The sequence below is a fragment of the Alligator sinensis genome, unplaced genomic scaffold (genome assembly GCF_000455745.1).
Source record: "Alligator sinensis unplaced genomic scaffold, ASM45574v1 scaffold75_1, whole genome shotgun sequence".
NCBI lineage: Eukaryota > Metazoa > Chordata > Crocodylia > Alligatoridae > Alligator > Alligator sinensis.
In genome coordinates, this window is record NW_005843649.1 from 45,695 (window position 1) to 58,195 (window position 12,501).

At 44.2% G+C, this 12,501-nt stretch overlaps 1 protein-coding gene across 1 annotated transcript; it reads right to left on the reverse strand.

Moving 5' to 3' along the window:
- Positions 1-1,249: 1,249 nt before the first annotated feature.
- LOC106723355 (olfactory receptor 6F1-like) lies at positions 1,250-4,553 on the reverse strand. Its single transcript, XM_014527570.1, has 2 exons — positions 4,485-4,553; positions 1,250-2,246 (listed from the first exon to the last, which is right to left on the reverse strand). Exons 1-2 carry the CDS (start codon positions 4,551-4,553, stop codon positions 1,302-1,304), a joined length of 1,014 nt encoding a protein of 337 aa, XP_014383056.1. The 3' UTR covers positions 1,250-1,301.
- Positions 4,554-12,501: the final 7,948 nt, after the last annotated feature.

The following is a 12,501-nucleotide window of genomic DNA, read 5'->3' on the forward strand; positions in this document are numbered from 1 at the left end:
TTAGATGTGCAGATCACTTCCATACATTAAAAAAATAAAATAAAAATAAAGATTTCGCAGACTGTATCCTATTCTGTAAATTGGTATCACTTCTGTATGTTGACAGTTACATATCTAGTGCTACAAAGCAGGTGAACCTCAGAAAGTTTTAGTGACATAAGAGCTTCAGTTATTTGGGGAGACAACCTAGCACTCAAAAGCAGTGGTATCAGTACTTCCAGCTCATACAGTTTTATCACTTCTGTTACCATTTACAGCTGTTTTTCCTAAAGCCCCACTTGCTACAATCAGCAAAACGCATAAGAATCTCAGCTTTCTCCCATCTTCAGTGGTTTGAAAATTGAAGTGTGATCTTCCAATATGTGTGTACTTCTGAGGATCTCTTAGATTCTTGGTTCCACTCTGAAGATACTGCAAGGACTGGATTCCTCCTTTCCATTTTTGGTGCTTCTTTTCTCACTGGAATCAAAAAATGCAGAGGCACTTAAAAAAGTAATGGGAATTTCTGTGGAATTTGTCAAATCTCAAGTGCTAGAGGGAAATTTGTTTGGCTTATTTTGTTTCAGCTCTTTTAACAGATTCTTTTGGGCATATGGCCCCACCTAATGTGACACTACAAGAAAGCAAGATGTTCACAGTACACCTAGGAGTGGAAGTCATTATTTGGATCTAAACCTTATTAGAGTTAGGCTTATATTGTATGGCAGGATTCACGGCAGGAACAGAATTCAGTACATACAACATCTATACCAAAACAGCTAAAGGATTATTCTTTATCTGTGATGGAATAAAATACTGTTGGAATTCTCAGGGCCAGGATCTAAGAGCAAGTTATCATCCAAACCATTCTGTCTTATGCGTAGTTTTGAAGATGAATCAGAACAAGGCTTTTGGATTTAGTTTTGACTTTGTCGAAATTTTGCAAGCTATTCCTATATATCTACAGTCCACTGTGCCAGAATTCTTAAAATACAAAGTATGATTTTGAATTTACTAGTATCTTGAAATGTTTGTGTATCAGAAACAAAGGAAAGGGGAATGAAAACATTATGTGCTTCTGTCTGACTGGGAAACTAATTAGAGTTCTCCTTCCAAATGTACTGCAGATTTGGCCATGCATGTTAGAAACAGATGACTGGCATATGGCTAATTCTGTTAAATGTAAATTCTATAAAAGTAACAGATCAATAACATGACAAAGTTTTTTTTTTTTGTTTTTTTTAATATGCTGTTATTTTTTTGGGAGGGGAGGAGGGGGGGTCAATCCTGCATGAACTTCCCAGCCTTTTGAAAACAAAACTTTATTTCCCTCTGAAGACATGCTTCACAGCTTCTTTCACCTCTGTGTTCCTGAGTGCGTAGATGAATGGATTTAACAGTGGTGTTACAATAGTATTTAAGACAGTGACTATTTTGGTCAATTCCAGTGAGTTTTGAATGGAAGGCTTGACATGTAGGAATATGGTGGAGCCGTACCAGATAATTACGATGGTGAGATGAGAAGAGCAAGTAGAAAATGCCCTTTTACGGCCTTTGACTGATGGGATGTTCAAAATGGTGGAGATAATATAAACATAGGACACTAGGGTTATTGCACATGAACCCAGGATGACAATGAATGAGGTGATAAAGGCCACCAGCTCAACAACATAAGTGTCTGTGCAGGAGAGAACTATCCATGGGGCTATGTCACAAAAAAAATGATTAATGATATTAGGCCCACAAAAGGACAGTCTGGCAATCAGATATGCTGGAAGACAAATAGCTAGGAAACCACAGACCCAACAACCAAGAGCAAGCTGAATGGACAAGGTATTATTCATGATGGAGCTATAGTGAAGTGGGTGGCATATGGCTAAGTAGCGGTCATAGGCCATGACAGCCAGGAAGAAATATTCTGTGCAGCCAAAGGAGAAAACAAAGTACATCTGTAAAATACAGCTGGTGAACGAGATGGTTTGGCTTTGGGACATGAGGTTGGCCAGGGTTTTGGGCACACAAGCTGTCGTGTACCAAATCTCCAGGAAGGAGAGGTTGCAGATGAAGAAGTACATGGGAGTACGTAGACGTTGACTGATCATCACTAAGGCTATGATGGCCATATTTGCTGTGACAGTCATGATGTACATGAAGAGGAAGAGCACAAAGAGGGAGATCTGCAAATATAGGGCCCCAGGGAATCCCAGGAGGATGAATTCCTTCACACTGGTGTGATTTCTCTTGCCCTGGGGAGTCAGCTGTTTTACCTGCCAAAACAATGAAACTGAAGAAGTATTTTTCATTTTTTACCCAGAGACATAAAATGAGCAATGTGCTTCCCCTGTTCCTCCAACCCCAGAGAAGGAACAGAACCCAGGTGTCCTGTCTCCTAGCCATGCCCCTGCTAGCCAGGCCTCTACTGGCAAATCAGAGTTGTACAGCCAAGGAATGGTATTCAACTGCTTACAGCACATTCACATTTTAATGCTGTTTAACATTCCACAGATTTGGTATCATCTAAGTGTAATGTGCAACTTCACCCTCAGTGACATTCATAAAGATGACTGTGTTTGCTTTTGGAATTTGGATTTTGCAGTTAAATCATATTCTAGGTTCCCCTCATGTTATGCGGTTCTGTATGTGCAATTCATTCTTATGTGATGACCCTTTTTATACCAAAATGTCATTATATGCAAGGTAAATTCACTCTTATGTGATCAGTGTGGTGGAAGCCTGCAGTTAGCTGCTTTGTGCAGTGCATTGTGGGAGTGAGACACACCAAAATATCATCTCCTGTGTGAGTCTGTGCTCCTCAATCATTGTCCAACGTGGTAGAAATAGGTCTGTGGTTCAGTACAGTTGAGGCCTTAGAATGTATCCTGATTCGTTACATTGTACAGTTGGTTTTCTTTATGCAGATTTAAGTTATGTGCTGTTTTCCAGGAACACATGTACAGCATAAAGTGAGGGAAACCTGTACTGCTAAATTCAGAACCTGAGTTTAGGTTTGACTTGTTCAAAGGGGTGAGATCTGTATGTTTTCAAAGAGAATTGGAAAAGGCAGTGGGAGTTAGGCATCTAGCTCTGGTAGATGCTTTGTAAAATCCCAGATTTACGTACTCATATTTTGGTCTAATCTACATAGGAAATCAACTAATCCCATTTTCACCCTTTCTAATGTAAATACAAACATTCTTTCAATAGCATCTGAGATATAGGCTCCTGAAAATAGTCAATGCATGAAAAAACTTTGAATATATCTGTGTAAGATAATATATAGATGTATAGCTATTCATGTGAGTTTCCATTGACATCAACAGACCACAACTCTCAGTCACATGATACAAAACACCTGTTTATATCAGGGTCATACTTCAGCCACAAGAGGAACTTGATAAGAAACCAAATCTTTACAGAAACTTAAATGATCAAAGAGTTTTTCTTCTCATAGCTGAAAAAGACAGAAGTAGCACAAAAGGTGCAATCTTAACTCTCATGGACCCAGAGGGACAGACTTCCATCTTCAGCTCTCTCTGTGCAAAAATGAAGTTTATTTCCTACCTATGAGGACTTTTTACCATCTTGTACCATCTACACTTTTCCCAGAGCCTGATGAAGGGACTTTGATCCCGAAAGCTTGCAGAAAAGGACAATTTTCTTGCCATTTTCCAGTTGGTCTAATAAAACGTATCATTTTGGAACCACGAGTTCTAGTTTTTTTGTAAATCTTAACTAGTGTATTTATTTTGCTGTGGCTCTCATTGCTTTTGTTATTTTCTTTAACGGATACGAATCTGAATATTGATGATAAGGAGATTATCTAAAACTATCTTTTTCCTCTCGAAATTGAGACTTACAAATACTAGTCCCATACCACAAAATGTCAACAAACACTTTTTAAAATAAAATCTAATCTTTCTGATAATCTTAAAATGATTATGTACAAGCCTTTTTTCTATGTATGTGATAGAATTCAAGATGCTATGCAACTGTGAAATTTTATAGTAGGAAACAAGCTGAGATTTTGAAAGGATCCCAAAGAATTTAGAAACTGAAATATTCATAGATGTTTTTGTTATTCCTGACAATTTTCCTAATCTCACTTTCACTGGTTGAAAACAGTGAAGTTGCCAATGAAAGCAATAGACCTAAATTTATGTGTAAAACAGCATACCAAGCCAGAAGTCTTTTGAAATTTACTCCAGGCTCACAGCAATGTAAGCAACTTCAATATATGAATCGTGGATCCTAAGCAGATGTGTAAGGAGGAAGTTTGGATTTCCATCTCCAGTTTTGCAGCAAAGTGTCCAAAAAGCAGAGCATGATCTAGTCCTTGCACAAACTACTTTTCAACCTTTGTCTTGACAGTGGCCTACTGTTTCTTGGGCTTAATATTCATTGTATAAAACAGGTAACCAATACTGGGGCAATATCTTCCCTATTCAGGACAGGGGCTGAAATTACAACCCAGGTCCCCCTTATTTGCAATGCACCATCTATCTCACCTTCATTCTACCTTGTGCTGTTATACCCAGCTTCATGTAGATTCCCATACTGCCTGACAAGGTGGCCATCTTCAAGAGAAGCCATGGACAACACTCTAGGTAATGCCTACCCCATTTTCTGGTGACTAGACTACTTTCTTTAAACCCTTTCTAGAAAGGCAGAGGGATTGGGGTCTAGTACTCAGTGTCCTGCTCCAGGGGAAGTGCCCTAACCGCTAAGTTATTGAGCTAAAAGGTGAGAAGGCTGCCCTCCTCCACTTGATTGTCATATTTTTTTCTGTGACTCAAGAATGTTAGCATGAGTGCTGGCAATTCTGTTCCCCCTGGGTATCTATGCAGGCAAATGCAGCTTAGCATCTATACTCAGGAAGGTGGTATAGGACAAGTGTAGCTATATGGTACCAAACTAGGCATAGGTGCCAAAAATTGCCATTAAATTATGATGTAAATATCACTGAAGCACAAGAAGGTGAAATAGGGTTTAGCCATAAGTCTATTCCTGTCACTAAATTCAACATCAATGTAAATGAATCTCATCCCTTGATTGTTAATGTGACATCAGCTGAATTTTTTGGTCAGTGATAGCAGTGCCATTTGAGGTTCTCTCTGCAGGTACTAACATATCATTTAGTATGATGTTTCCCCAGCCTGATGAAGGGTATTTAAACCCAAAAGCTTGTTAAGAAGAATTTTCCCAACTATTTGAGTTGGTCTAATAAAAGATACCAAATTTACCCAAAGAACCTTGTCTGCCTATGTCCTTACACCAACATGGCTACAACTTACACCCCTGTAACATATCATTTGTAGCTTATCAGATTCCAATTCTTGATCACTTATGAACTTAAAGCTCCATTGGAACCAATGATGTTGGAAACAAGGCCCTGTACTCCCGGTACTGATGTCCTGAGCCAACCACACACCAATATATTAGCTACTAATCTCTATGACCATGAGCTGTGTCATACCTCTTTCTCAGTAAATTGACAACAGCCTTCTTGGGTCATTTCACTTTTGAATCTAGTGTATCTCAGAGGTAAAATTTTAAAACACTTTAAAATATACTCACATTGTAATAGTTTTGAACAACCAAAATCCTGAGCTGAGAAACCATTTGGAGTCAGATCAAAGGAATTCATCCTTTACCCTGGGGGAAAAAATATACATATGTATATATATATTCAATTATTGAAATGTTTGTTTAAAAAAAAGGAATGGCAAGTCAAAAACCTATTCTAAGATAAACTATCAGCTGGTATACTTCAGCGATAGAGCTGCAATGACTTATACCAGCTGAGGATCTGTATTCATTTCTTTACCATCACAATTAAAGACGTTATATGTTTTTGTGAGCTGATATAAAAATCTTCTAATTTGTTCTTTTTTTCAAATAAGGAAGTTGATGAGAACAGTCTTCCTCTTCTCCTCCATGGTGATACGGCCTAAATCAATGGAAAAAACCTGACCTTTTTGAGATCTCCCTACCCTTATCAGTCCAAATCAGCCCAGCAAAGCAATTGGTTACTAACTAAATATTTAGCATCAATGTTATGCTTTTAACAATGGAATTGATATTTTGCATAATCAATCCCTTTGAAAAAATAGCTGACTGCTATTTGCACAAACTGTATACTCACTGTATAAATTCTGTATGCAGTGATATCACCATGTTGAACAGTATAAGCAAGCAGGTAGACAAACAGGTAGATATCTTCTTCACAGAAGTAAAATAACTGCCTAACTTCATTTAGAGTTCCATGGAGATATAAATTTAAAATACTGAGTCTTTGGGGGGGGGGGGGGGGGCTTTTTTTGGGGGGGGGGGGGGGCTATTTCATTTGCTTGCAAACTCCCTTGGTACTGGCTCTCCATGGATTTTTGTTTGTTTGTTTTTTACACTTTCTGAGATGCAGAAAGGCCTCTTCATTTTGTCAATTAGGAAGTCACAAATGGGCTACTTTCTGAGAAAAAGTTTATGATTCCAGAGATAGGTTAGTATGTTTCTTGGCTCACATGTGTAGTTGCATGCATTACATAAGCACTCTCCACTAAAAGAAGAAATATCTTCTTTGGGGAGGCTATTTCTTAACTGCCTGTTACTTACAACATCAGGTGCAGACTAACATCCACTTCGGTTTTGGGCTCTTGCATACTTGTGAATTGAATTAATCCTGTGCACAAGTGAAGGCACTCTTTAGTGCTTGCTACTACCTCTCCGCATAAAACTGAATCTCACCCTAGTAACAAACATAGAATCTAGCTACTGGGCCTGGATTAGAAAGTATGACATAGGCATAATAGCTACATTACACCATATGGACAAATATTTTTAATACATATACATTTAGAAGCTCTGATGCACCATTTAGATTGGGATCTCAGTGTAGCCAAGTCTATTAATAACATTATATAAGTAACAAAGTGGTTTGTTTGTTTGTTTGTTTGTTTCAAAAAGTCCCAGCTTCTGCAGTTCGGTAAATCTCTAAGAATCGCATTTCCTTAAGAAAAATAGTTTCTATCCTTCACAGTTGGAAAGGAGAGCTCAGGACCTAAAGTTAAAAAAAAGGGAATGCAAACAAAAAGAACAGAATATTTATTTTTTTTTTAAATTACAAAGTTGACCCCAATTCAATAGTATGATCTTTGAATAATGAGTGATTGAGTTACTTGGGAAACTAGATAAATATGAAAGCTACTGGTATGAATGGGGAAAAATTGAGGCTGTTTCCCAAAACCATTATTTAAAAATGCTTATTTTCATTATTGTCATTTTGAATTTTTCTTTTAGAGCTGTGAACAAAATTCTAATGTCAGAAATGCTGATGAAATTCTAATGTAGCTCCACAATTTCCAAAGCTGGATAATTTACTTGTGTATATTGGTGCAGCTGGGATACTGTTTTTTTTTTTTTTTTCATTGAACTTAGTTTCAAATTTGCCCCTACTTTGACAGACATGATCATTAAACTACTTTAATTCAGATCCTTGCTTTGATTCCTTAGATATCTATATGTAAACAAAGAATATGAGTTATTATAAATTCTTAAAGCTGCAGGGGTGGTGGCCCCTGAGGAGGCCACAAAGCCTGCCAGCTGTCAAGAAGATTGGTGCAGGGGTTCTGGGTTCTGGGGCCCTGACCTCTAGCTGCTGACAGGCAAAACTCGTGGGGTGGGTGCTTGTGCAACTGACTGTCCCTGTCTTGGGACAGTTGATTGCCTGTACTGATTATTTCCTCTCCTTGGTCTGTGGTTTTGTAGGTGTTAATTGTTGCTAATTAACTAATTATCTAGTAGCTACTAGTAGCTAGGTACTGTGTATTGAGCTCATCTCTGAGTGAATCATGATTGATTGGTAAATGGCAATACAGCAGCTTAGCAGCTGCAGGATTCCCCCCACCCCCGCCCCCGCCCCCAGTGCCCCAAGACAGAGACAGTCAGCTGCACAAGCACCCACCTCACGAGTGTTGCCTGTGAGCAGTCAGAGGTGCAGGGCCCCAGAACCCAGAAGCCCTGCACCAATCTTCTTGACAGCTGGCAGGTTTCATGGCTGCAGCAGGGGCTAGCAGGCTTGAAGTTTTCACCCTGCTGCACCTCTACACACACTGGGTCATCCATGTCACGATTTGTGCCTGTCAACAGCTTGAGGTGCAAACCCCTGCACCTATCTTCTTGAAACTTGGCAGGCTTTGTGGCCTTACCAGGGGCCACCACCCATGCAATTTTGACCCCACTGTGGTGTAACACATACACGTGACATGAGTTTTGCTTACAAGAATTTGGGGTGCAGTTCCCCCCAAACCACTGCACTGATCTTCTTGGCAGGTTTCATTATCTCAGGAGAGGCTACAACCCCTGCAAGTTTCATCCAAATCAGACATAAAAAAAACAAAGTTATAGATATTTCACTCATCCCCGCATTATACCTTATGGCTGGATCTCTGAGGCGGCTCCGAAGCTTCAGAGACACTTCGGCCAGATCGAAGTGGGAACTGAGTCCAGAGCTCCGGAACAGATCCTTGGCATCTAAAGCGGCCAGATCTGAAGTTGGATTGAATAGCTGCCTACTCGCACTGGTCTGCCAACTACCTAAGTGGAAGAACATACACTTTTAGACCTGGGTTCGGGCCCTGGCTCAGGTATTGGGGGCCCCAAGATCACGGTGGCCTCTCACTTTCATGGCAAGGAAGTCTTTTTCGTTGCCTCAGAGCCATCTGCACAGAAGGCGGTGGAGAGGGGGTTCATAGTGGAGGGCAAGTAAGTCCTCTTCGATCCCCTAGAAGAGCTGGGGATCAGGGTGGTCCTCAGCTCAATCCTTCCCTATATTGCTAATTGGGCCCTGCTCCCTCAGCTCCAAATTCTGGGGAGGGTTATATCCCCAGTGGTGGCCCTCTCGCTGGGGTGCCGAGATCCCAGCCTCTGCCACATGTGATCATTCCATCACCAGGTTATGACCCAGCTGGCAGTGGGAACATGGCTGGAGTCCAAGGGGTGCCTTGCAATTCTTTTTCATGGGGCCCTGGTCTGGGTTTTCTATATGCTGGGGGACCTGCGGTGCTTCCAGTGCCTCACCCTGGGGCACTTGCATCATGAGTGCCCCATGGGCCAGGAGGAGATGGCATCTGCAGTTCCCACTGGTGAGAGGGGTGACCCTGCCACCACTGCCCCTCCCCTCTCAGCTCCCCGGTCTGCCAGCCACATCATCCAGCCCCCATGTGATCTCAGGGGACCAGAGGAGGGCAGCAGCAGCCAAAGGAAGAGAGGGAATGGGACCCCCATGACCCTAGTCATGCCCCCACTGTAGCTGCCCCAATTCCAACCCTCACCTTCTCCTACTGAAGCCAGTCCATTGGAGGAGCACCCTATGGATGAGTGGGTGCAGGTTCCCTCTGGGCTTAAAGCCAAGAGGAAGGCCTGGACACAGCTGGAGCCCTCCGATGTGGATGACCCTGCCCCACCCTCCGCAGACTATCACATGGGGATAAGAAGCAACCCACCTCTGGGAACACCCTAGCTGTGCCTGACACCCCACCCCCAGGAAAGGTCAAATGGGTAATCTCCATGGAGGAGGCTTCAGGGATGCTGAACATCCTTGAGCAGAAGTGGATGGAAGAAGTCCCTCACTCTGCTGGCAAGAGTCTACCCTAAAACCACAGGTGTAGAGGCTGAGGTCTCGGCAGACCCAATGGAGGGTCCAGCAATGGAGTCCTCCCCTTCCAATCCAGGGGAGACAGGGGCCCTTGGGCTCACCCGGTGAGTTCTGAGAGGGGAAGTCCCCTTTCTCAAGACAGGCCATCCCAGTGCCTGACCAGTCTCCTCCTCACTCCCAGTCAAACCCCACTACTAGCCTGCCCAATGGTCCCACACCAGAGGGGCTTGGGGTGGGGTTTCCAGACAGTCCAGTCTTGTGGGGAACCTCATGCAGACCTCATGCTTCAGCTCTGCCTTGCCATCTTGTGAGGGAACTGCGCCCCCACCCTTACCCCCTACACCTGTCCCAAGAGGCTACAGAGCTCTCCCAATTCCAGCCAGAGCCTGGGGTCTTAGCAGACCAGGGGGATCAGATGGTACTTAAGGAGTCCACTGAACCCCAAAACCAGGAGGAGGAAGACTGAGAATGTGCAGGGTCAATGGAGCCTGTGGACATCTCAGTCCCGGTGGTCATCAGGGGTAAGCTACTTGCATTTCTTGACTGTGAATACACCCGACAGTCCACCAACAAGGTTCAGCTTGCCTTGGACTGCTGGTGAAATTTTTACAGCATCCTCACCACTGTGAGGGCTCTGGCAGGGGAAGGCAAAGGGCTTAAAAGCTGCAATGCCCAGATCTATAAGCAGGCCCACAATTTTGTAGACACCTTATACTTATAGAAGGACACTGCACAAGTCAGTAAACCCCAAACCAGGCATTGAGGTGTGTGAGAACCCTTCTGAACTATCTACTGCACCCTTGAGGTCATTTAAAACCATGGCCCTTGATATCTACGGCTGCAGGAAGGGTCTCCAGAGATACTGGGTGGTCTCGTTCCTTCAGGAGTGGGGTACCCTGTAGTATTATTGCAGGAGACCCTGACAACTCCAGCTGATGAGACTACTTGTCAGCTGGAGAGGGGAGGCAGAGTCTTTTTTAGTCACCTGTCAGCCACCTTTTGCAGGGTGGCCACCCTATTCTTCCCAGGCCTGCAGCCAGTGGTTCTCCAGAACATTAAGGTTGTGCCTACTGCACCTCAGGATCCAAGTGCAGAGACTGGTCCTGAGTATTCTGCACATGCACACCCCTGTGAAGGACCCAGAATTGGTGGATATTTTCTGGCAGGAGGCCACTTACATCGGCACCCGCAATGCCTGCAAGTGCCTGGTCTTTGGCGAGGACCTTACCATCACCTTACACACGCAAGACCAGTCAGGCAGGGAGTGGAATCAGGCTACCATGGGCATCCTCAGGGAGATCCTGATAGACTAATCCCTGGTGATGTCTCGTGCCTATCACCCTGCTGGCCCCCCTGCCTTCACCTATGTGGCGGGGGGGAGCAGCCATGCCACTCCCAGTTGGACCAGATTTACACCTCTTTACCACACTTTGCCCAGAACCACTCCTCTGGCATCTGGCTGACCCGTTTCATTGATCACCACCTTGTCTGGGCCCAGGCCACACTAGGGCCAGGGTGTCTGGGGTCAGCCTACTGGCATTTCAGTGCTAGTCTGCTGGAGTATGTGGGCTTCAGGGAGGCCTTCCATGAGTTCTGGCTGTCCTGGTGGGACCAATGGGCAGCTTTCCCTTCATCTCAGAGATGGTGGGTCATGGGGAGGATGCTCAACTGTCTCTTTTGCCACAGCTACACTCAGGGACACACCTGGTAGAGGGAGGTGGTCCAGAAGCAGCTCAAGTGGGAAGTGCTGGAGCTGGAGAGGCACATGGCCACCGACCCAACCAACCTGTCCCTCTCTGGAGAGTGTTGCGAGAGGCAGGACAAGCTTCATGCTCTGGATGACCACCACGCCTTCAGTGTGTTTGTCCGCTCACATGTCGAGCTCCTTCAGGAAAGGGGCCATAGCTCGCACTTCTTCTATGCCCTGGAGAGGAGGCAGGGGGCCAAGAAGTATATCACCTCCCTTCTGGCTGTTGACAGTACCTCCCTCATGGATCCAGGTGAGATGCACCAGCGCACATGGGTCTTCTACCAAAATGGGCAAATGGGACTGGTTGGAGGTTCCTCTTGCTGTGGCTGAGTTTTCAGCCACCCTCTGCCTGATGCCTGGCAACAAGGCACTGGGCATCAACAGGCTGATCACAGAGTTCTACCAGATCTTCTGGGATGTCCTCAGCCCGGACTTTGTTGCTGTCTGGGCTGAATCCAAGGGAAGTGGGATCCCATGTCCTTCCTCTGCATGAACTACCAGCTGGCAGTGAAGGCCATTTAACTGTGCCTGCAGTCCATGCTGATTGATGTGATCTATCCCGACTAGACTGTACATGGTGCCTGGATGTTCCATCTTTGACAACCTGTAGCTATCTTGGGACCTCCTGGAGCTAGTGTGCCAGGAGGGCCTGTCTTTTTCCCTCCTTTCACTGGACCAGGAGAAGGAATTTAACAGAGTGGATCATGGGTACTTCACAGGCACGCTGTGGGCCTTTGGCTTTGGGCCCTGCTTTGTGCAGGCTGTCCAGGTGCTATACACCTCTGCAGAGTGTTTGGTCAAGTTCACTTGTTGAGGGTAAGATTCTGAATGACAGCCAGCATGGCTTCATCGTGGGTAGGTCTTGTTTTACCAATCTCATCTCCTCCTATGAACAGGTCACTCACCCCCTGGACCAGGGAGAGAAAGTTGACAATATATACCTAGACTTCCAAAAGGTTTTTGATCTAGTATCCCACAATATCCTGTTGGCAAAATTGTAAGATTATGGGCTTAACTTCTCAACAGCTCAGTGGGTTGAAAACTGGCTGCCTGATAGGACCCAGAGAGTTTTAATAAATGGATTGTGTCGTCCTGGTGCAAAGTGGTCAGTGGTGTCCCCTAG

Coding starts and splice junctions, on each gene's coding strand:
- LOC106723355 (XM_014527570.1), bottom strand. CDS start 4,553: ATGGCCACCTTGTCAGGCAGTATGGGAATCTACATGAAGCTGGGTATA. Junction 2,247..4,484: donor CAGCACAAGGTAGAATGAAG/GTGAGATAGATG, acceptor TTGTTTTGGCAG/GTAAAACAGCTGACTCCCCA.